This window comes from Meles meles, chromosome 2, assembly GCF_922984935.1.
Source record: "Meles meles chromosome 2, mMelMel3.1 paternal haplotype, whole genome shotgun sequence".
In the NCBI taxonomy this organism is placed as follows: domain Eukaryota; kingdom Metazoa; phylum Chordata; class Mammalia; order Carnivora; family Mustelidae; genus Meles; species Meles meles.
Window position 1 is genome coordinate 35,753,122 of NC_060067.1, and position 26,090 is coordinate 35,779,211.

General features: G+C 33.6%; 1 protein-coding gene across 4 annotated transcripts in view; it reads left to right on the top strand.

Moving 5' to 3' along the window:
- The window catches only part of PDS5A (PDS5 cohesin associated factor A), a 141,152-nt gene that overhangs the window by 52,461 nt on the left and 62,601 nt on the right, over positions 1-26,090 (top strand). For all 4 annotated transcript variants that reach the window (XM_045990131.1, XM_045990150.1, XM_045990140.1 and 1 more), the window contains exons 3-15: positions 425-628; positions 1,692-1,778; positions 2,470-2,567; positions 6,475-6,601; positions 8,537-8,617; positions 10,389-10,529; positions 14,197-14,312; positions 16,901-16,995; positions 17,890-18,035; positions 19,990-20,141; positions 21,631-21,744; positions 24,287-24,368; positions 25,669-25,717. In XM_045990131.1, coding sequence (XP_045846087.1) covers positions 425-628; positions 1,692-1,778; positions 2,470-2,567; positions 6,475-6,601; positions 8,537-8,617; positions 10,389-10,529; positions 14,197-14,312; positions 16,901-16,995; positions 17,890-18,035; positions 19,990-20,141; positions 21,631-21,744; positions 24,287-24,368; positions 25,669-25,717 — 1,492 coding nt within the window. The remainder of the gene's footprint in view (positions 1-424; positions 629-1,691; positions 1,779-2,469; positions 2,568-6,474; positions 6,602-8,536; positions 8,618-10,388; positions 10,530-14,196; positions 14,313-16,900; positions 16,996-17,889; positions 18,036-19,989; positions 20,142-21,630; positions 21,745-24,286; positions 24,369-25,668; positions 25,718-26,090) is intronic.

Here is a 26,090-nt window from a genome sequence, read left to right on the forward strand (position 1 = left end):
ATAAGAGAGGTTATTTTATAATTACAACTTTTAATCAGAAGTACAGCTACATAAAAATGCTTAAACATGGTTTTCTTTCGTGAAATCCAAAACCTACTAAAGTGTGAAATGAGAGCAGTTTGAAAGAGCCTACCTAAATCAAGGCAGCTTTGATAATAAAATATAAAAGAAACATAATTGATGATATTGCAGAATATCAAATGAATTTGGTTGTATGTATGAGACTAAGAATTTATTTATCTGGGTTAAATTTTACCTAAAATAATTAGAGTCTTAAATGAAGATTTACACAAATTGATTGTGAATCCTCTGATAGTAACTAATTAATAGTTTGTGTTGTAATGGGCATGAGTTTCTTAAAATATGTCTTCTAATTTGTAAATATCAGGAGTTGAGTATTTTTTCTTTTTATGTACTTTTACAGATGGTAGTAAAAACTTTTATGGATATGGATCAGGACTCAGAAGATGAAAAACAGCAGTATCTCCCACTAGCCTTGCATCTTGCATCTGAATTTTTCCTCAGGAATCCCAATAAAGATGTGCGTCTCCTTGTAGCATGTTGTTTGGCTGACATTTTTCGAATCTATGCCCCAGAAGCTCCATATACTTCCCATGATAAACTTAAGGTAAATACAATCTTTACAGAATTAGTTTACTTTTATACTTTATACTATAGCTTACCTTTAAGACCTAGCTTTTATTATTATTCACTTTTCATCATCATAAGATTATATCATAAGTTGTAAAACAGATGAATTATTCAGTTAAAATTCATTGCATATCCACAAAAATGACTGGTATTTTTATTGAGGCATTGAAAGATGTACATCAGAGCTAGTCCCTGTCTGCTCTATGTAACCTTCATAATAACCCATCACAAAGCCCAGGTGGTTGAATTGAAGGGATAAATAGTAGGTTAGTGACACTTTATAAAACAATAGTGTAACAGAATCTATGTATTCAGATTATTATTTCACCCTGCACAGTACATGCAAAATTATATTGTGCTTATCTCAGAGGTTTCTGCCTTTGTTTAAAATGTTTGAGGAACTCTTTTGAATTGATCTTTTTGAGCTAACTTCATATTCTTAATAATTTTTATTCCTAGCAAATTTTAGTATTTTGAACTGCCTTCTTTTCTGTTGTCCTAAAGTCATTTTTTTGCATGTTGATAAGCCTATTAAGAAATGGCATACTATTGTTATGAAAAGCACAACCCTTGAACCAGTCTATTACTGTTTTTGTTCCACACAAGTTTGTGGTCACATATCAAATTCATACTACTGAAAATTACTAGTTTCATGTAGAAAATAGTAATGGAAAGACTCTTGTCCAGGTCCTTAAAATGAAGATAATTGTTTGCCATGATGCAAGATGAAGATAATGAGTAAAGTGGACGTTCTGTAGTAGAAGAAAGGGCAACAAAATAGAGAATTTACAGTTCTCCAAGAATGAGAAAGCATAAAAATTTATGCCAGTAATAATTTTTATTATCATTTTTAAAAGATATAGTTTGCTTTGTTCTCATTATTTGGAGTAATGGTCTAAGCCAGTCCCAAGTCATTTGGCTAAGGAGAATTTTCTTTTATTGTGTTTAATGGAGAATATGTATACAGACTATTAATAGTGTATTATGAAAGAATGATAAGTATTTGTGTCTAAATTAATTTTATCATTTTTTTTTAACAGGACATATTTTTGTTTATTACCAGACAATTAAAAGGTTTGGAGGATACAAAGAGCCCACAGTTTAATAGATACTTTTATTTATTAGAGGTAAAAATAAAATTTAATAAATATCACACTATTCACGTAATAGAAAATTTCTTACAGTAACTTTATAATGTAGGATGAATTTTTTGTTTTATACAGATCCCACTTAATAAAATGTCTTTTTTAAGATAAAGTACATTCCAGGGGCGCCTGGGTGGCTCAGTGGCTAAAGCCTCTGCCTTCGGCTCGGGTCATGATCCCAGGGTCCTGGGATCGAGCCCCACGTTGGGCTCTCTGCTCCGTGGGGAGCCTGCTTCCTCCTCTCTCTCTGCCTGCCTCTCTGTAGTTGTGATTTCTCTCTGTCAAATAAATAAAATATTAAAAAAAAAAAGATAAAGTACATTCCACTGGGATGTACTTTGGAGTTACTTGAAACTCTATTTTCATCTTTCTGTTTTTATTCTTTCTAATCTGAAGAGGGATTAAGTTGAATTTTCACTTGCTTATATTTAGTATGTATATATATCTACTAATCTCTAACAATTTAGTATTTTTCCACTAGAGTAAGTTAATGCCAACAGATATATGTCTTTTTAAAGGTCCCAGTATATGACAAGTTTAACGACTTTAATTTTATATAGTTTTGTAAGCTTTAATAGAGATTCGTAATTCTGTAAATTGTAGTGTTGGATTTGCTTTTGTGTAGCTATTCTGTGCGAGTATAAATATTTATTTATTTATTTATTTATTTAAGAACTTAGCTTGGGTTAAATCATACAACATCTGCTTCGAATTGGAAGATTGCAATGAAATTTTTATTCAGCTTTTTAGAACTCTCTTCTCAGTGATCAAGTAAGTTATTTTTTAAACATTTCTATTTGTCTCTTTCCTTGCTGTGCATTTTGAAGTATTGTGTACTTTGCCTGCGACTGTGATCTTTTAGATTTATAATGAAATGTTTCCCTTAGAAGACTTGACATGAAGAGGAAAATAACCAAACCTGTTGTCTGAAAGCTGCTTTTGCTCTTATACTACTATTTTAGTTTAGGTATCAGTTACATTGGTTGACTCAGAAGTGTGAGACCATATGTAATGAAATATTAAATTATGAAGTGGAAATTATAAGTATTATAAATAGCATTAGTGAGTGCTGAAAATCAGTACCTCAGTGGTTAAGCACACTGACTTCTCATTTTCAAGTGAGAAAAAAACCTTAAGCATTCCTCCTTCTTTAGAGAAATAGGGAAATTAATGCATAAGGAAAGGGAGTAGGGAGTGTGGTGGCTTGCCCAAGGACAAATCACTGAATAGGAGAACCTAAACTCTGATTTCAGTTCAGTGTTTTGTTGTGTTTTATTCTGTTGTTTGTTTGCTTGGGGGTTTTTTGTGGGGTTTTTTAGAATAGTAAACCAAGCATCATCATGAGATATGTTCTACAGCATTGCACTATATGCAAACATAATGTTCTCATATAAATTTTAAATTTTCTAGTAACCATGTGAAGAAAGGTTAAAAAGAAACAAATTAGATTTATTTCAATAATATATTTTATTCTACAGTATCCAAAAGCATTAATTTTTTTTTTAAGGTTTATTTATTTTAAAGAGAGAGAGCATGGGCAAACATGTATGAGCAGGGAGAAGGGTAGAGGGGGAGAGAGACTCTCAAGCAGACTCCCCACTGAGCTCGGAGCCTGACATGGGGTTCAGTCTCATGACCCTGAGATCATGACCTGAACTAAAATCAAGAGTCCAACACTTAACTGACTGAGCCATCCAGGCACCCACAAAAGCATTATTATTTCAACTTATGGCTCTGTCCATACTACAAGTTTTCAGTGGCCATGTGGCTATTGGCTAATGGCTTCCACATTGGATAGCACATTTCTAGAGTTTTCTGTAGATTTTTTTTATGGATACTATGCTATCATGCTTTCTGTTTCCCTAGAATGGTAGGAACAGAATTTAACCTGGCATAAATAGGAAAGAACTGGACTGAACTGGTGTAGAAATGGAAGCTTATAAAGAGACTGCATGAGAAAAAGCTTCCTTTGGCAACTAAATGAAGGCATGGAAAAAATGATAAACTGTATGAACTTTACCTTTTGTGTTAGTTAGCTTTTGCTGCATGACAAAACAACCCCAAACTTTCTGGCTTAAAATAGACCCCATTTTATTTAACTCCTAATTCTGTTTGGCAGTTCTTTTTATCTGGGCTGGGCTCACTCCTCTATTTGCAGTCTGTTGACAGGACATCTGGCAGTTGGCTGAGATAATAGGACAACTAGGTCATGTGTCTCTCTCTCTCACACTTTCATCATCCAGCTGGCTAGCCCAGGCCTCTTCAGATGCTGACTGGGTTTCAAAAATAGCAGGAAAGAACGTGCTTTACCTCACAAGCACCTTTTAAACCTCTGTTCACTTCATGTTTACTTTGGCCAAGGAAGGTACATAGTCAAGCCCAGATTCAGAGGTTTGTTAGATAGACTCCGTATCTTCTTGGAGGAACAGAATTTTAAAGCCATATGAATATAGAGATAGAACAATTTGTGGCCATTTTTTGTATCCTGTCACATTTTTGCAACTTTTTCTTTTAAAATTAAAATTGCCAACAAAATTCTAAAACTCTTGAAATTGTCATCATTCTGCCCCTCTTGTTGATCTTTACTGTCAACTTAGTCCACTTCCCACTCTGACATTCTACTTTCCTCTTACTTGTACATACACACACTTTTCTTTTGATCCATTAATATTTTTATTTCCTGAACCTAAAGATGTAAGTTTATTGTTGACCTAATTAATTCATATTAAGCTAGGAGTAAATAAAAGACTTGCCTTTTGGGGGTGCCAACGTGGCTCAGTTGGTTGAGTGGCCAGCTCCTTATTTTGGCTTAGGTCATGATCTTGGGATCCTGGAATTGAGCCACATGTTCCCTGCTCAGCTCAGTCTGCCTGAAGATTCTCTCCCTCTCCTGCCCCTTCCCCTGCTTGAGCTCTCTTGGTCTCTCTCTCAAACAAGTAAATTAAGAAAGACTTGCCTTTTGAAAGAGGAGCTCATTATTTTGTATTTACTGACACATTTACCATTTGTCTGGTGTTCTTCATTTCTTTGTGTCAATGCAGATTTCTATGTGGTATTGTTTTTCTTCAGTCTGAAGGACTTTCTTTAGCATTTCTATAGTTCTGGTCTGGTGCTGATAGATTTCTTTTGGTTTCGTATGTCTGAAAATGTCTTTATTTCACTTTCATTTTTGAAGATTATTTTCATGGTAAAAATTCTAGGTTGATAGGCTTTTTTCTTTTGTTTGTTTGTTTGTTTTTTCTCTTTTAGTACTTTTAAAGATGTTGCTCCATTTTCTGGTTTTCATTGTTTCTAATGAAAAGTTTTTGTCATTCTTAATCTTTGTTCCTCTGTACATAATGTATCTTTTTTCTCTACCCGCTTTTAAGATTTTCTCTTCATTACTGGTTTTAAACAATTTGATTATGATGTACCATGGTGGAGTTTTCTTTTTCTTGTGCTTGGGGCTCGTTGAGCTTGGATATGTGGGTTTACCATTCTCATTACAAGATGGTAGGAATGGTGAGATTGTGAGATTGATGTGAATTGTGAGATTTTCCACTTTGGTTGGAACATGTTCTAGTCTCAGACCTTGGTAAATTCCAGGGATTATTCCCTCTGCTCCTTTCAGGTGGTGCCTTTCCCAAACTCAAGGTATTTCTTCACATACATGTGCTGTTCAACAGGTCTCTTATACATTATTTCAGGTTAATTTTTTAAAAAGTAAGAGATACATAAATGATGTTAGAATTTTGCCTTGATTTAAACTTTTCTATATCCCTGTATCTGTAGTATCACTAAATTGTATCATTTCTCTTGATTTATCTTTACATATATATCTGATAAATGTGAAAGTGGATATTTTAAGTCTTTAGTTAAGATGTAGTCAAAGATGTTTATAAAAAAATTAGAAATAAATAAAAAATTGTAGTCAAAGGAGAGAAGCCTAGATGTTCTACTTGTTTTTAGCAGTTTTATAGCCAGTCTTCTTAGGTTAAGTACTGGATCAGCAGTAGAGAGGTATTTATTGAGGAGGCCTACAGTTGATTCTTCACTGGCATAGCTAAGAAGGTAGGGCTAAAGCTGATTCTAGGCTTTATACCTTGTTGACTTCTCATTTTGTTTGAAATTCTTTGTGAGATACCTAAGTGACATTTTCAGAAACTTCTAGTCATAAATTCTGATAAAAATTTCATATCAAACTTTTGATTTTCAGTATTGGTAAACTAAAATCTCTAGTGACAAAGATATTATGGCTAAAATTACTTGTATTGGCTAAGGTTTTTTTGGTGTTTATAGTTTCATTTTGGGAAATGTATTAATATGTAAAAGGATGAAAAACTGTCTATTATCATTATCTTGTACTTTTTTTGTTTTCTTAATTAAAATTTTATCACCCTTTAAAATCTGGGGACAAATAAGCAAGATGTCCTTTCGTTGAAGCTGATGTTTTTGTTTGGTTGATTTAACCCACTCTTTGACTCCTAATTGTGTGGTGACTTAATTCATTCTAAAAGTCTTTGATTTTGTAAACTACTTTACAATGCCTTACAGCTGTTGTTATAGTTAGCAGAGCAAGAAAGTAAATAGAACAGTCAAAATTAGTATGCTTTCTTCAAGTAACAGTTCTTTTATCTGAGATAGTTGTTTTAAACTGGGAAGTATAATTTTCAAGCTTGATTTTTTTTTTTTCTTTAAGCAATAGCCACAATAAGAAGGTACAAATGCACATGCTAGACTTGATGAGTTCTATCATCATGGAAGGTGATGGAGTTACTCAAGAATTATTGGACTCCATTCTTATTAACCTCATTCCTGCACACAAGGTCTGTATAATATGAAGATACTAAGGGTTATGTTTAAAGGTAGTACTACACATATAAAACAATTGTTTTCCACCGTTTGCAATTTCACATAATTATTCCCACTATCATTTTCAAGCCCCAATAAAATAATGTAACACACATCAGTCTTAGAGCTATTTTTTTTAGGGGATTTATTGATTAATGTATATTATAGAAGATTTTCATTCAGTAAAGTGCTTCCTGTTTTCTGGAAGACAAAATCTTTCACAGTCACTTACTTGTAATGTCGGAATTAGAAAGAAAGTACTGTCTTGGTTAGGTGTTTGTTTTTTGTTTTGGGGTTTTTTTGTTGTAGGATTTTTGGGGAAGGAAAATGTAGTTCCTTCTTTGTAACACAGATGTGGGACATAGGAATTGTATTTCTTCTCAGAATCCGATTTTCTTGGGCATTTTCAGAAAAAGATTTGGGCGGAAGCAGGAACTGTATGGTTTAATGTTAAGGGGAAAGAGATGATTCATAGCTGTATATTTCTCCCTGTTTGGTTTTTCTGTTTTTCTCTGTTACTTCTTCCTAAGGACCTGGAGGACTTAGCTTTCCACAAGCTCCACCACAGGGCTGGATTCAGTCGTACCATATTTTTGATATTTACCCTCCCTCTCTTTTCTTCTAATGGTTCAGTGACCTATTATCAGATGTTAGATGAACAGTGTATCTAATAATGCACTTATCTAATAATGCAATTAATTAGAAGTTCTTCTTCTGCTTCCAAATATTATTTGCATTTTATTAATTCAAACGAATCTGTAATTTGCCAAAATTTTGAGAGTAATGGTGGGGGGGCATGTCAGGCAAAATAAGAGGGGAAAAACAGAAGAATAGATAGCATACTTGGTGTTTATATTCTAGTTAGTATTTTTATGATTAGGAAATATATATACTGTTTTAGGAAATAGAAAGCTTACCTTAATTTTAAGTTAATTTCTTACCCTTTTTTCAGTGGAATAAAATCTTAGAGCAAGTGTCAAGAAGCTATGTCTTGTAGAACAAATCTAGTTCATTACCCATTTATGTAAATAGTTTTTTTGAATACAAGCATGCTCATTCATTTTCATTTTGTGTGTGGCTGTTTCACACTCAACAGCAGAACTGTGTAGTTGCAGCAGTAACTGTATGACTCAGAAAGCCTAATATTTCCATCTGGCTCTTTGCATAAAAATTTTGCTGATTACTCACCTACAGTATAGGGTTTCCCAGCCTCTTTTTTGGGAGAGGTGCAAGATGATGGTGAATGCATCTGTTTAGTCCAAACTAAACTATACTTCAAAGTATAGAGATGCTGATAGATAGTCTTTAAAATAAGAAATCCATTCCCAAATATGTTTTTAAAAATTGAATATGTCTTTTCTGTGGCCTTTCTCAGACTCTTTAATTTGTTATAGTGCACTGGTAATCTTGAGGGGCAAACACAGTAATCCGTGTTTCAAAACTATCTTAATTGACCAATTTTCTTGGAACACGTTCCAGGTGTACTATTTCTTAGATCACACATTGATTAGACAATGAAGTACTTAGGATGGTGGGTTACATGGGGGTGGGGGTGTAGGAGGTAGGAGGTTGGTGTATTTATTTAGAATACATGGGTATAATTGGCAGGTCAGATTGGTTAACAAACCCGGAAAGCCTTAGGTCCATTTTCAGTTTAATAAAACTAAACAAAAAAAAAAAGAGTTTGACTTTGGCTGTCTAATATATTTTAGTTTTTTATTTACAGTGCTATTTGCAACTTTTGCATTTAAGACCACTTGACTAGAGAATATTAGGTAAAACCTTAAATGCGGTTCAGTGATAGTTTTTGCTTTATAGTTTGGCAATTTGAAGATTGTAGTGTTAACATGGTTCTTTCTCATAAATTCACAAATTCATTTGTAACTTTGCATATTTTTATTGTGTTTCAGAACTTAAATAAACAGTCCTTTGACCTTGCAAAAGTCTTACTGAAAAGGACAGTCCAAACTATTGAGGCATGCATTGCCAATGTATGTATTTCTGTTTATATTTATTCCATAACTGCATAATTCTTAATCCATTGTATTAATTATGAGATCTTTCACATACAGTTTTGTTTAGCCTATAAACGGTTTCATCTATTTGGAACAAATACATAAAAGAACTGATACATCCAGATGTGACCAAATCCAATATAACTGTGTAAGCTTTGACATTATTTTTAAATGGCGTAAGAGGATATCTTATAAAAACTTGTCCACAACTCCCACCCCTCTTTTGCTGCCTTTATATTTAACTTTTTATCTCCTGAGTATGCTGATCTCTTTCACTTTCTCCTTCCTTCTTTACCTTTATTTTTCTAGGTTATTCCTCTGAACTCTTTTGTTTCTCTCTTAAATAGCTGTTGTATATTAATAAAAATACTTTTTTCTTTATTGAAGTTTTTTTAACTTAAAAAATCAATAAATTAATCTACAATAAAAATAATTTTTAATTCCATTGTTTGCACATTTGCTCACATTCATGTCTATTTTTTCATATCCTCTGTATAAAATTTTGAATTGTCTGTATTTATATGTATTTTCTATATTTTGAAATTATTTCTGTTTAATATAAATGACTATAAATATTTCTCTGAATTGACATATATCCATAATTTAACCATTTCCTTATTATTTTGCATTTAGATTATTTCAGTGTTTTCCTTTAATAGCTATTTTCTTAAGTATGCATTTATCTGTTGTTGAATTATTTTCCACATATAAAAACCCAGGTGAGAGTATATTAATGGTATGAATTATTAGTATTATTTATATTACTAAACTGATATTTAAACATGGTAAAAGTAAAGTTTCTTTTCACAAAAGAATATATTGTGGAAAGTGTGTCTCTTCAACTCTGGATACCCTAATCTCAGTCCTCAGAAATAATCATTACCAATGGACTTTAAGTATATCCTTCCAGAATTAGTGTTCTATGCGTGATCATTTTTATATATGTGTATTTTTTAAAACTATTTTTTTATTTTTCCGAGGTGTGCATAGTAAGTATGAGTATTTTCGAATTTTTAACATGTGTCAGTTTTCAAAGGAAATATATTTTTTGATGAGTATACCAAATATACAGGCTACATCAGTTATGTGCAACTGCCTCTAGCATTTTTAAATTTAATATTTTTTTTTCCTACGTGTGTACGTGTATTGGCAGGGAGTGTTAGGTGTCTTTTAATTTGTGCTTTTGATATTCTCTTTGTTTCTTCCTAGCATTCTTTTAAATTATCAGTTAGCTTTGGTATCATCACTTTTTTCTCTTGATACTCTCAGTCAAAAACCTTTTTGACTTTGGGCATTTAAAAAAACAAGAATTCAGCCCCCACCTTTAAGTAGTCTTTATTACTAAACTCATGGCAAAATTCGTCAGACTTAAGTAAAAGGCAAAAAGATTGAGACTTCAAAATTTTTCTATTATAAGGAAATTTATCTATAAAAATTTTTATAGTGAATTACATAAACTATCAAAGTTGTTCTGTTTTTATGGAAGATTCCTAGAAATACCATCTTAATTTGGAAGAAAACTAACAACTGAATTCCTTTTTCCCTATAACATTCATAATTAGATATTTAGAGGTTTATTCTGTTTTAGTGACTATTCTATCAAATATTAGTAACTGAAATATGTTTCAATCTCTCTAGTCGTATATATAATGCCTAATTATATCTTTTTTAGACAGGTTTATTAAAAAAATTTGTCCAAGTTTTTAAGTGAAATAGATATTTTATTTTTGTTTAATATCTCCTTTAGTTTTTCAATCAAGTCCTGGTGCTGGGAAGATCATCAGTAAGTGATTTGTCAGAACATGTATTTGATCTGATTCAGGAACTTTTTGCAATAGATCCTCATTTGTTATTATCTGTCATGCCGCAGCTTGAATTCAAACTAAAGGTAGGACTGACTATAAGTTTTAAGTTTTTTAAGCTTTAAGAGAAAAATTTATATGTAACGGTAAAAGATATAAATATTGTTTTTCTCTTATAAAAGAATAAAATGTGAGTTTAGTTTATCTTCTTACAGTTAGTTAAGGTATGCATTTTTAATCATTTCAGTAAAGCAGTCTCATCTAGGTGTAATATAATTACATAGGAAAATTATAACTCTCCTCGTTAAATATCTGATTAACAGAGTGACACAATAATAGATTTGAAAAATGGTATTATCCCTTATAATACATATTGTTATTAAATAGTATTTATTATTTAGGCAGATACGTTTTAGAACATCAAAAAATTTCAAACTGACTGCTCAGGATCTTGATTATAACTCTATGAACCTTTCATAGTATAGATCAAGGACAAAATTTTACTGTATGACTTGGGGCATATCTTATTTTTTTATAGACAAATAAACAAGGGATTTGTAACTCCTCAAAAAATATGAAGAACTTGACACTCGATCCCCCTTATTCCAGTTGAACTATGTGAGATAACAGCTTACATTTGCTCAATATTTTCAACTTTGTGAAAGGTTTTTTATATCTGATATCTTATTTGATCCTTAAACTGTGGTATAGTTAGGACCAACATTACAGTTTTGAGTTTTGAGATGAAAAATTTAAGATGAAATAATTTTGCCTAGTTGCACTTAAAATGGACTTCTTAGAACTCCAGTTTTCAGACTCTTTCAACATGTATACATGATGATTAAGAATTGTCCATATTGGGGGCACCTGCATGACTCACTTGGTGTTAAGCATTCTGCTCAGGTTATGATCTCAGGGTTGTGAGATAAAGCCCCATTGGGCTCCGCACTTAGTGGGGAGTCTGCTTCTCACCCTCTCTACCACCACCACTCAAAAGTGCTGGACATGGAGCCTGTTTAAGATTCTCTCTCTCCCTCTCCCCCTTCACCCCCTCCAAAAAAAAAGAATTGTCCATATTGTCTTTATTATAAATATTTATCACTTATAGTATAAAAGGACATTGTACCAAGCTTCTAAGAAAAACTACTACTTGAAAAATATTAAATGGAGAACAAGGTTTTGTTTTACTTTTTAATATTGAGTTTATTTTAACAGCCTAAAGATGTTTCCATACCAAATTATTTCTAGGTGTAAGGCATTAAAATATTTTCTGTCAGTCTCTACATAGAGTCTGAATATAAAAAGTCACACCTCTTCAATTCTTAAATAAGATTGCCGTGATAGATGGGGGGACGGAATTAAGAACTAGATTTCTAGGTTTCTGTGTGTGGACTGAGACACCACCTCAGAGATACCAAATGGTTTTTGCACCAAAATCAGTTTACCATCACTATAATCATATACCAACCTCACTCAAGGAATGTGTTTTAAATTTTTATAAGGTAGGAGGGCAGGTTGTCACTCAGTTTCAGTAATTAAAAATATAAATATAAATGTCACATCATTTGAAATAATCACTAAGTCACTGAAGTAGTCACAAGTAGGATAAAACTTCCATTTAATTTAGTTTTTGACGTTTAAGGGGTAGACTGATTTTTCTTTAATAAAATAAGTCGTGTTGGTTAGTTGATTGGATTTACTAAAAGGTCCTAATCTGCATTGTTGTCACACTGCTTGAGAAAAACTTTGTCGAAGAAAACAGTTTTTTCATTTACAAATGTTAAAGCTTGATACCGTTTTCATTTTTTTTTTTTTTTTAAGATTTTATTTATTTGTCAGAGAGAGGAGCGAGAGTGAGCACAAGCAGACAGAGCGGCAGGCAGAGGCAGAGGGAGAAGCAGGCTCCCCGCCGAGCAAGGAGCCCGATGTGGGACTCGATCCCAGGACGCCGGGATCATGACCTGAGCCGAAGGCAGCTGCTCAACCAACTGAGCCACCCAGGCGTCCCCCGTTTTCATTTTTACCTCTTTGATAAGGGTGCCTGTTTTACCCACAAAACCCCTTTTCCTGAAAGATAAACTATTCGTAACAAAGACCATATCCCATGTTCCTTATTTTTTTTAACCTGCTTTTTCCATGAGAATTTTTTTTATTGGATTTCTGGTATTACTGTAGACACACATTGTATATGAATGGTTGAGAAAATTAGCATTTGCTTTTTGTTACTGCCTTTATTTTCCTAGTCAATATGTGATTTTTAAAGTTTCACATATCACATGGTTTCAGAATAACTTAATTTATAGTAAGATGTGACATCACTAGTGAAACTGAAACAGAATGCATAGCATTTATTGATTCACGATAAGAAAATTGGAAGTCTTTATCAAAAAAGGATTTCAAACTAAGTTTTGATTTTTTTATAATGTTGTTTTGCTGACCTTTTAGATCTTCTTAATATTCTTGTTCTTCTATTAAAATGAGTTTTCCTGGGGTGCCTGGGTGGCTCAGCTGTTAAGCTTCTGTCTTTGGCTCAGGTCATGATCCCAGGGTTCTTGAATCGAGCGCCATGTCTGGCTCCTGCCGTGTCTGGGTCCCTGTTCCACAGGGAGCCTGCTTCTCCCTCTCCCACACCCACCCCCCCCCCCGACTTGTGTTCCTTCTCTCGCTGTCTCCCTCTGTCAAATAAATAAAATCTTAAGAAAAAAAAAAAAGTGGGGGCGCCTGGGTGGCTCAGTGGGTTAAGGCCTCTGCCTTCGCCTCAGGTCATAATCCCAAGGTCCTGGGATCGACCCCCACATCGGGCTCTCTGCTCAGCAGGGAGCCTGCTTCCTCCATCTCTCTCTGCCTGCCTCTCTGCCTACTTGTGATCTCTGTCTGCCAAATAAATAAATAAAATCTTTAAAAAAAAAAAAGTGAGTTTTCCTGAATCATGACATTCTTCAGTGTTACATTCTCCAGTAACTTAGGGGATCTGTTTTTGTGCTGTTGTTGTTGTTGTTGTTTTCAAGATTTTATGTATTTATTTGAGATAGAGCAAGAGTGAGGGAGCCAGAGCAAGAGCTGGGGGAGAACAGAGAGAGTGGGGCTGGATCCCAGGAACCTGAGACCATGACCCGAGCCAAAGGCAGAATGCTGGTTGACTGAGCTACCCTGGTGTCCCTAGGGGATCCTTGATTAAAATTTCATATATCAGAACCTTAATTGATAGGAGTTTATGTTGGAGTTCAAATGGCAGAAAGATTTCTTATAAGAAAACTTAGTAGATGGGGGGTTCCCGGGTGGCTCAGCCGGTTAAGCACTCTTGATCTCAGGGCTGTGAGTTCAGGCCCCACATTGGGCTCCACAGTGAGTGTGGAGCCTACTTTAAAAAAAGAGAAAGAAAGAAAAGAAAACTTACCAGGGTGGGACTTATTTGCAGCTTTGCCTTTCACAGAATTTTTTCCAAGACTCTTAGGGAATGTTAGAATTGAATGATTATCTTCATATTTCTACAATGTCTGTGTAGATTGCAAATAAGCAGTGAAGTAGGCATAAATTAGCAGTTGGAGGGGGTGTAAAATAAGAACAAAGAACCAGATGATGTGACATGGAATCACATCAATTTCCACATAGTAAATGAGAGCATATGATATTTTAAAGTTCTCATTGTTGTAAGTGGAAATAGGAAACTGTAGCTTCTCACGAATGATTCATGTTGTTTTCTGTAATCTGATGAATAAACTTTGGCTTCATTTATTTTCTCTTTTTCCTTAGAGCAATGATGGAGAAGAGCGATTAGCTGTTGTTCGACTTTTAGCTAAATTATTTGGTTCTAAGGATTCTGATTTGGCAACACAGAATCGTCCTCTTTGGCAGTGTTTTCTTGGACGGTAAGAGAACATATAATTCTATGGATTCTGACTTGTATGTTTTGGAGGCCAGTCAGTATGGTGCATTTGATTAAAACCACACGTACCAAAACTTTAATTGATATGTGGTGGGTTTTTTGTTTGTTTGTTTGTTTGTTTTTTAAGTATCTGTTGCTCTTTCTTGGAGAACAAATTATACATCAGATTTTTTATGAAGAATGCTTATTATTTACCACATAACAATTTTTAATCTTTCTGTGCTACAATAGTGTCATTAGAATAAATAGATAGGCAATATCTGAGAATGTTCCATCTTAAGATTTTTAAATCATGAGACTGAAGACATAATGATCCAGTTCATGCCATTCTTCAGTCCAACAATGTATTCGTTTACTAGTGTTTATTGTTTAGGTCTGTAGTTTATCTAATTGAATAATGTTATGTTATGAACTAATTTGGTATTATAGTACGATTTTAAAATTGAAAATGACGTTGCCCTTGATTCAGATAATTTTTAATGTTCCCTCTTGAGAACTTAGAATTATTAGGATATATTCAACTTGATGATAAGGTTGAAAAATATCTTTGAAATTTATCAAATTCCCTCTTGCATTCCATTTACATGTATCTTGCTTCAGACCATGAAAAGTCTGTTTTTACTCTTAGTATTCTGGTGAATATTAAAGATTCTTCATTGTTTAATTCAGCTGATTGAGAAGGTGGGCTTAGAAATTTTCTTAAATTCATGATAATGATCCCAAGTTAGATTTGCCAGTTATATTTTGATATTTGAGAAATCTCTGACACTGACAATCTTAATTTGCTTAGAACAGGCCATTTTGAAGGTCTGTAAATGCTAGCTATTTTGAATAATTAAACTTGATTTTATGACAACTTAAAATAGAGGGAATGAAACAACTATACTTGTCAATAAACAAAAGAAGTGATTCTGTTGTGATTGCCTTGATGTTTATAGCAAAACAATTACTTATAAAAACTAAATCAACTGTAAGAAATTCTTATATTCATAATTTTATATTCACTGCTATTTCTAATAGTCTCCTTCATATTTCTACATATGAAGCATTCATTCATTGAATTCATTAAAATGAAGAAGTATTACCAGTGTATCTGTTTTACTGTATTATTTTCCTTAATTATTTAGCAAGAAGTGTTTTGATACTTTGTAATTTAGTTGATCATAAATGGTAATGTTTTCATTTTTCTCTGGCAGATAGAAAATTTATAAATCCTGGGGTGCCTGGGTGGCTCAGTGGTTGGGCCTCTGCCTTTGGCTCAGGTCATGATCTCAGGGCCCTGGGATCGAGCCCCACATTGGGCTCTCTGCTCAACGGGGAGCCTGCTTCTCTGCCTACTTGTGTTCTCTTTCTCTGTCAAATAAATAAATAAAATCTTTAAAAAAAAAAAAAAAAGAAATGTTTAAAAAAAAGAAAATTTATAAATCCTAAATGCAAGATTTATTAAAATAAAATTATAATTTTAGTCTTTACTTAGGAAAGTAAGAAAAAAGTAAGCTTTATTAAGACATTTATTGGGGCACCTGGGTGGCTCAGTCAGTTAAACATCTGCCTTTGGCTCTGGTCATGGTTCTGGGATCCTGGAGCATAGTGCTCCCTGCTCAGCAGCGAGTCTGCTTCTGCCTCTCCCCTGCTTGTGCTCTCTCTCAAATAAATAAATAAAATCTTTTTTAAAAAAGGCATTTATTATATAACTTTAATTGGTTATCTTATGAGATTACTTTCTAAAAATAGTTTTGCTTTTTAAAACCAGATTTTTATAATTAACAATTATTTTTAAATTGCCCGTAATTTTAAATTCATGAGTTGCTAAGTTTACCTTTATTATGTACAGACTGGGATCTACATGTGCTGTTTCATATTTATTGCATTTTTACAATATACTCAACCTTTGAAAGTTGAACTTTAATACAAGTTCGTCCCAGCATATGAAACTTTTTTGTTGTAAGGCAGTTATGACGCATACATTTTTTTTTTAAGATTTTATTTATTTATTTGACAGACAGAGATCACAAGTAGGCAGAGACAGGCAGAGAGAGAAAGGAGGGGAAGCAGGCTCCCTGCTGAGCAGAGAGCCCGATGCAGGGCTCCATCCCAGGACCCTGGGATCATGACCTGAGCAGAAGGCAGAGGCTTTAACCCACTGAGCCACCCAGGGACCCCAACACATACATTTTATGAACTTACCTTTGAACTTCTAGATCTGCCTCTCATATGATTTGCTTTCTACCTCTTTGTCCAGTATTTTCCCCTTTTAACTTTTTTGAAGTAGATTTTGTAGGTTTTAAATTTTTATTTTTGTTAAATTTGGGGCTCTACAAAGTATGTAGTTTGGGTTGGGGGATGTGTTTATACTTTTGTTTAAGCATGGTAAACATTGTTTTCAAAAATGTTTTTGTGAAAATATGTATTTTTTAATATTCTCCCTTCAGAACATACTGTTATTATAAAATAACACTTTTTTATCGGTAACTGTTGTTTATAGGCACTTATGTAGATATGAAAATAATTTTTTATTTGAAAATAATTATTTTGCCTTACAACTAATCTTTAACAACCTTTTCCATGTAGATTTAATGACATTCACGTTCCTGTGAGATTAGAAAGTGTGAAATTTGCCAGTCACTGTTTAATGAATCACCCAGATTTAGCAAAGGATCTCACAGGTAAGCTGGCTGATTTATTATAAATATGAGAGTAATCACACAAATATATTTTAGATGTGACCTTTGACCTTAAATTTAATATCTGAAGAGGTTTTAACTCTGCCTCTACTTCAGTTTTTTATCAGTCCTGGGCTGATAAGTGATTTTATATTTATACAATAAAATTACTCTTGAAATCTTCAGAATTTTTTGGAAATCATAGTTTGAGGAAGTAGACATTGGGTTTGGACACAAATCATTGTACCTATGTGATAATTAAATTTAGAAACATAATCTAATAATAATCCGGAAAGTGATTATCTCCTGGAGTAGACTAGAATTTCCCATTCTTAACTTGAACATAGAGCATTTGAACTTGCTTGTTTGGTATTGGCAAATAAATGATTTTATCAAAATGCTGTTTACCAAAAGAGAAGAATCATTTTTTTTGTTTTGGTTTTGTTTGTATTGTAATTATTTAAGAATCTTTTTTAGAGGTCATAGAATTCTAGTTACTCTGTATTTTATATTGTGTAATGTATAGAAATATACCTGTTAGCAACTTGCTATAAGCATTTTTACTATTTTTCTTTTACTTCTTTTAATTTGTATTGTAACTTAAGTTCTGAATATATAAATCAGATACTTCATTGTGATTTGACTTTTCCACAATAGTTGAGGTAAAATACATTATTTGTTAAAATGTGACTCCAGTAAGAAATAGTGTGGTGTATTTTATTTTGTGATTATGTATGGTATTGCCACATCAAAAATAAAATGATTTTAATTTATGCCACTTTTTACAAACATTGTTTCAATATGGTTGGAAGCCTAAAGCATTAGTCTTTTCTGTCATTCTGAACATGACAAGTATCATAGCTAACATTTAGCTTTAGTTTTTTTCTCTTATTACAGAGTATTTGAAAGTTAGGTCACATGATCCCGAAGAGGCTATTCGTCATGATGTCATTGTTACTATAATAACAGCTGCCAAAAGAGACCTTGCCTTAGTAAATGATCAACTTCTTGGCTTTGTAAGAGAAAGAACACTGGATAAACGGGTAAAATCTGAGGAATTTTATTCTTTTGTAATTTATTATATTTACAGTGTTTGCTAAAGACAAAGAAATTATTTCTAAAGTTTTAATTTACCTTTTCAGTTATGAGTTTCAATAGAATAGTGAGTGATCACCTATGTTTTTTTTCTTACAGTTCCATTTTCAAAAGTGACCATGTTGTATAAACTTAGCTGGATCTGTAATTCATTGGGCTAAAAGAATACCATACTTTATATGAAAGTGATATTTCTATATTGCTATGCCAAGCCAAGGGCTGAAGTGACAGTTGTATGTTCAGATACTTTTTTGTGTGATTTCCTCTCTGCGGTTACAGTTAAAAACATGATTTGTTAAGGAAGACTAGTACTAAGAACAACAAAACCTGTTGCTAAGGAATAGTATCAACTGTAAGCCAGACACAGACATGCAGGGCAGGCTGATCAGACATCGTATTAACAACTTGAACACAAGTTACCTTTGCAGCGTGCTGTTTTATTTGGGGCATAGTTGAAAGCACACTGTCCTGGTAAAACCAGTGTCCTTTAGCTGTAGTTTCAGAGTAAAACTATATTTCTTGGTTATAAAATACAGCAAGAGGTATTCTTTAGGTTCTTTCTAACTATTTTGGTGGAGGAGGCAAATATGTCAGGCAGGCGCTGTTTAACATGTTCAGCTGTATCAGTTATTATAACTTTGAACAAGTTTTTCCTCTTGGCTTTTATTTAAATGAAATGAAGCTCTACCTGTTGGTTAGTTAGTAACTCTCCCGTCCCCACCTCCATACACACACTTGATTGAAGGTATTACCACTTCTATTATTTCTTCCTTTTAGAAACATTTCACTCCTGCTTCTGCTAATGTTTGTTTATAGTTTCTGAAAGAGTTGAATAAATGCATCTTCCTGAGCCTGTGTGATATGGTCATAATAGCATCTACTGGATATTTTTTAGGACCCCAATTTTGTGCAGTAAATTAGATGACCTTATGTGTAGCCTTTCTGAAATTTGTTTTCTCCTCTATAAAATGTGGGGACAGGACTTATTCTTAAATTTCATTGCTTACATTATTTGGTCTCATGTGTGAAATGTCAAAGGGATCAGTTACCTGTTATATGGGAACAAAGTTTCATTCCATCTAAATAGCCTAAAAATGAGGAAATTATACAAAAGATTGTAAAGAAATATTAATGTAAATAAACCAAAGATCATATGCTCTGATTTGTTACTGAGACAAATATCTTTTTTAGTTTGTTTTTTTTCTTTTAATTACATCTCACTGTCATGGTTCTAACTGTAGGTTTTTATAGTCTCCTTTTTTTATCGACCTTCTTCCTGCCACCTTTCTTTCCTCCTAGCAAACTGTTCCAGTCTCTAGAAGTCCCAAAGAGTCTTCTTCCACTAACTAGTATGTGGCTAGGTAAATCATTTGCCCTTTTAATCTATAAAGTAAAGAAGTTCACTTAAAATGATCACTAAGGTGCTTTCCAACTTTGTAATTTAGGATCCTGATACTAAATTTTATTTTTATTCTGAGTTAATATCAAAAGGAGTGTAATTAGGATAAAACGTTACAGGTGATAGGGCTCTTGGTTGCAGGATAAATCACATACTTTCTCTTTTACCTTTTCATCAGTTTTAAAACTTGGGCAGATTTTTTAGACAGAATCTAATGAAATCATGTGTAAGATTTACTACTGATTGCTTGGCTGTGAGGGAAATAAATTGGTAGGTGATTTAGTAGTATTTGCATTAGACAATCTTTTAAATAGTCTGATTTATGAAAGGAATATTCAGAATTATTGGTAAAGCAGTTTGTTGCTTCTTAGGAAAATAAGTATTATGCCAGCTTAGGTACATAGAAGTCTGATTGTAAAACCTAGTGAAGAAATGCCAATTTTTGCAGATTAGTATACTAAAGTTTGGCATCTTGCTCATTCAATAAACTTTATACTTTTTAGTGGCGAGTAAGAAAAGAAGCTATGATGGGTCTGGCTCAGCTTTATAAGAAATACTGTCTTCATGGTGAAGCAGGAAAGGAAGCTGCAGAGAAGGTCAGCTGGATAAAGGACAAACTTCTGCATATTTATTATCAGAATAGCATCGATGACAAGTGAGTCTGGCATGTTGGTAGAATGGTTGACTATAAACGTGCTTTTGATTTTTTGACATATAATATACTTCTTAATTTTTTGTTTCTGAATTTGGAAATCACTTTCTGCATATTTATACATTTTATGTTTAAATAGGACTGGTACAAATTTTCAAGTAGCATAATTAGTGAAGTGGGTACGGGCTTTGGAGTCAGACCAGAGACCACATCTTCATTCTGCACCTTATTAGACATGTGCTTATACACAGCTCACTTCTGTGCACCTTGGTTTTATCTAAAAAATAATAAAGCTTTCCATACAAGATAGTCATGTGGATTAAATAAAAAACGAACATAAAGCTCCCTAGCCCAAGCCTGTCAATATGGGACTATTTAATAACTGCTAGTTACTATTTTTACTTTTTTGCAACATAATAGGTATCAATAGAGGCAGTGCTATGATTTTTTTTAATTGAGGAATAATCGACACATAACGATAATAGGTATATAACGTAATGGTTCTGTATTTGTGTATATTGGGAAGAGATCACCACAGTATGTCAAATTAACATGCGTCCCCATACTTGTTACAAAATTTCTTTACTTGTGTTAAGGACTTACATTGTTTTCATTTTCCGAATATTACTTGTAATTCTATATTGGGTTGTAGTAATGATTTTGGTTTTTGCAAAGTGCTTTGCAGTGTTTGATAGAATTAGACTGATAACTTATGCATCACTGGCTGCGTATTTTATTGATTAATGAAGATTTCTTGTATTGTCTTATTCTTGTGGTTCTAGTTAATAAATATAAGCTTAGCAAGACGGTTATTCCAGTATCATTAAGAAATTTAGACTGTGGAGAGACAAGAGATCAGATACACACAGGAAAAGCTAAATTTTCAGGAAGTAGTAATACGAAGGAAGATCCCCCTGATTTTAGATGACCACATTGGAAAGGAGTTGGATTGTAATTGGAGGAAATTAATGTGTGGGTGTGTGGGTTGGGTTGTTTTGGTTTGGTTTTGGGTTCTTTCTTTCTTTCTTTCTTTTTTAGAATTAGCTGTTCTTGACTGCTAAGTAACTTCCTATAGCTCAGGAGTGATGAAGAATAGCTGGCACAGCCTTGCACCCTGTATTTAGGAGTAACATATAAATCCTTTTAGAACAAATGTTCCATACTGACAAAAAGTGAACCATAGCTCTAAATTTTAAAATAACTATACTCCAGGGTGCTTGCCTGTCTTAGTCAGTAGAGCATGCAACTCTTGATTTCACGAGTTCAAGCCCCACATTGGTCATAGAGAGTACTCCAAAAACAAAAAACAAGAACCACCAACAATCAAATAAAAACCGTATTCCAAGGAAAGGAACTGGTCACCTACTAATCTTTTCCATTGTATTTACACACATAGATCTGGTATCTTTGCATGAGGTGGTTAAAATATAAAGGGCTATTGCTTCTAAAAAAAAAAATAGAATAATTGTTATTGGGATTTTTTGTTTCATAGACTGTTGGTAGAGAAAATCTTTGCTCAGTATCTTGTCCCCCACAACTTGGAAACAGAAGAGAGAATGAAATGCTTGTATTATTTATATGCTAGTTTGGATCCAAATGCTGTCAAGTAAGTTACTTTTTAAATGATTGTTTGGAGTTAAAGATTTTGTAAAATTACTTTACCTTATATAATAATTTTTGGTGGGATTGTTGCTTCTTCTAGTTGAATCAAGAACGTCAGGGGCGCCTGGGTGGTTTAGTCAATTAAGGGTCTGACTCTCGATACTGGCTTAGATTTTGCCAGGTCTGGGCACAGAGCTTCATTAAGATTCTCTCCCTCTGCCCCACCCAACCCACCCCTTGCACTCACACACGGTCTCAAGGAAAAAAAGAACCTTAGATGATGTTTATACAGAAAATTTTTAGAAGTTCAAATAAATTAAAAGCAAAAAATATTCCAATATGTATAGGCATATTTGGCAACTGAGTCAATAATACAATTTCCGGGATTCAAAGAAATTCCCTTGTCAAAATTACTTTTGTCTACCTGTTGACAGGGATGTAAATTACACTATTGGAGCTTTATAGTACAAATCCTAAGAACTAAATACTGCTTCTTAATCAGGAAAGTATATTCAGATCACCCCTGTGTAGAATGACCATATGATTGTTTGTCTGAACTGGGATATTTTTGAAACTGAAAGGCACTATTAATATTTTTGATCCAGCAATTGGCATAAACTTTAACTGTCCCAGGCCAACTAGAATGTGTGGTCACTCCATTGTAATAAAGCTTTTTAAAAAGTAAACACGTCCTGTCACTAAGAATTCCGATTATTCTGAAAAGAACCTCAGCTCGTGTGTGTGTGTGTGTTATTATAATATGTGTATATTATATTTTATGTATTTGTCTTTTAACTTTCATATAATTTCAAGCTTATAGAAAAGTTGCGGGAATAGTACAAAGTGTTATGATATGCCTTTTACCCAGATTCATTTGCTTTATCATTTGCCATTTTCATAAACTTTTTCTTTCTTTCTACATAAATATTTTCTTCTGAACCATTTGAGAGTAAATTGCAGACATTAGATCCCTTTACCCCTAAATATTTCATTGTATATTCCCTAGGAGCAAGATAATCTCTTATATAACCAGAGTACTCTTACCAAAATCAAGAGATTTAACATTGATACAATATCATTATCTAATCTAGTGTGTATTTAAGTTTCCTCAGTTGTTCCAGTAATGTGCTTTATGAGGTTTTTTATTTTCTGTTCTAGGACTACAGATTGTATATTTCATTGTCATGTCTCTAGTTTCTTAATTTGGAGCCCATTCCTTGGCCTTTCTTTATCTTTTATAACTTTGATGATTAGGAAAGAGTATTGCATGGCCCAGTCCAATTTTGTAAAATATCCCCTCAACTCGGGTTCATCCAGTGTTTCCTCATTATTAGATTGGGCTTATTCATTTTCAGCAGAAATTCTACAGAGGTAACTTATGTTGGGTCCTTAGTGTATTATATTAGGGGACATTGGCCATTTAAAAAATTTGCAGGTGATTCCTGATGCTCCCCTAGGTAGTAAATCCCTGGCCTAAGGTTTTGATCTCTCTATATTTCAAAATATTGGCAAATAATACTCCAACATAGACTAATATCTCAGAGATCCCTCTGGGTACCTGGAATTATGAACTAGGTTTGTGAGAGAAGAAAATTGCTTTCATGGAGAGAAGGAAGTCTAGAATAATAAACACTCAAGTTAAATTTGATGCCTTGAATCTGCATCATTTCTGTGAAGTTCATTTCTGCAGCCCTTTATTCATACCTCTTAGCCTACCATGAAAATGCCTTTATGATCTGATCCTTTTCTGCAGTATGTTCTCGCTTCCTGATGATACTTCATTCACACTCTCTGCCCCAGATCTGTAAAAAAAAATTTTGTTACCTATCCCACGCATTTTGATGACATATTATCTTTTTTCGTACTAGAACATTCTAGTTTCCTCTGCTTGGAATGTCTTTCAGTCCAGGGCACCTGGGTGGCTCAGTTGGTTAAGTGTCACTCTTTGGCTTAGATCATGATCTTGGGGTGCTAGGTTCAAGCCCCACGTCTGGCTCCCTGCTCAGTGGGGGGGTGTATGCTTCTCCCTCTCGCTCTGCCCCTTCCACAACCTGCCACTAAAGCTTTCTCTTTCTCTCAAACAAATAAAATCTTAAAAAAAAAAAAAAAAGTCTTTCAGTCCCCATTTACCTAGAAAGATCCTATTCATCCTCCTATAACTTCTTCTTTTTTTTTTTTTTTAAGATTTTATTTATTTATTTGCCAGAGAGAGAGATCACAAGTAGGCAGAGAGGCAGGCAGAGATAGAGGAGGAAGCAGGCTCCCCGCGGAGCAGAGAGCCCGATGTGGGGCTCGATCCCAGGACCCCGAGATCATGACCCGAGCCGAAGGCAGCGGCTTAACCCACTGAGCCGCCCAGGCGCCCCCTTTTATTTACTACTTTAAACTAACCTGTCTTAATCCTGTAAATAAATGCTGGTGCTGCTGCTTAAAATTTTTAAATAGATGGAGAAGCATGGTGTATCTGTCCCATACAGCAAGAAAAATAGTAAAGTTGAATAATTACCAGATTGTTATATTACATATTTTTTCATATTTATTAACAGAGCTCTCAATGAAATGTGGAAGTGTCAGAACATGCTTAGAAGTCATGTACGAGAACTGTTGGATTTGCACAAGCAACCTACAGTAGGTTCATGATTTGTTTAAATTAATAGTTTGTTATGGTCATTATTCAGTTTTTGTGTAGTTACATATAATGAAGCAAGTAAAAACTGTTATTGAGTGTTTTCCAAATTTTGGTTACACATAATTTCTCTAGATTTCTAAGCTGTATTTTCACTGTAAATGAATATAACAAAATCTTATTTTCTAGCATGAACAAATAAATGGTAATTTCTAGTTTATCATTTTAGATACTAAGAATTTATACATGGTTCATCCATTTTCAAATAATTAGAATTAAACATTGAGATAAAATTTTCTGAGAAACCATGATTTGTTTTTTTTTACTCCATGATTTTGGGTCCTTCATTGTAGAGTCAATATCAAATTAGGTACCAATTCTATAAATATGGCAAAGTCAAATTAAAAAAATTCTGCCCAGCGTCTTCTGGACAATGGGGGAAAGAAACGTGAATAATTTCTTAATATATTTCTAAACGTGTTCACTACTAGAATAGGTGTTCTTAACTAGGAACTTGTAGACAGAGATCCTTCAAGGGTCTATTGATGCTAAAGCAAGGGTTGGCAAAATTTTTTTATAAATGATCAGCTTACAGAAATTTAGGCTTTACCAGCCATAAAGTCTCTGTTGAACTGCTCAACTCTGTTTCCAAAATCACAAAAGCAGTCCTAGACAATATGTAAATGAACAAATGTGACTGTGTTTCAGCAAAACTTTAACAATAACAGATGGTCCATGGGACCTTAGTTTACCGATTTCTGATCCAAATTATTCCAGTGTCATACAAATTTAGTAATAAAGTAATACTTTATTATTGTGTTGGACTCTACAAAATTACTTTTTGGAAGGCAGAGGATATTCTGAGGTTATTTAAGTAATAGGCCACAGAATAGTTAATAGAACTATTCAGAATAGGAAGAAATTTTTTTGTACTCTTAATAATTTTAGTTAATTTTCTTTGATGTATGGTTTCACAGTAATTTTGAAGAAAATTATTTCCATTATCTTCAGTTCAGTATTCTGGCATGTTTTCCTTGTGGAAGTTATGTACTCCTTTTTAATATTTAAAACCTCTTTATGACATCACCTTTCCTTCTCTTTGTCCTAACTTAATAGTTGTTGCCACTCCACAGTTCTTTGTTACCAACTTAAGGTGTAGATTTTCTGGTGACTGGTTTGTGATGTTTTTTGTTTTGGTTTAGTTTTGTTTGTTTGTTTTTCTTTAAAAATGTGTAATTGGATTTTCTTAACAGAAATTTTGGTAGCACATATGACTTCTTTTGTTTCTGTTTTAAATTTCAGTCAGAGGCTAACTGTTCTGCCATGTTTGGAAAGCTGATGACCATAGCAAGTGAGTTTGTTTATTCATTCCGTATATATGTATAATAAACATCAAAACAGACAAATAATTTACATAATGGGACTATCAATTTAATACTAAGTAAGAGAAAGTAATCATTTAATTTCTAAGAACGAGTGAGGCTGATTGTTTTTTGATAGCTCAGCATAATTTTTAAGAGACCTTGCTTTTAGGGGCGCCTGGGTGGCTCAGTGGGTTAAAGCCTCTGTCTTCGGCTCAGGTCATGATCCCAGGGTCCTGGGATCGAGCCCCACATCGGGCTCTCTGCTCTGCAGGGAGCCTGCTTCCTCCTCTCTCTCTGCCTGCCTCTCTGCCTAGTTGTGATTTCTCTCTGTCAAATAAATAAAATATTTTAAAAAAAGAG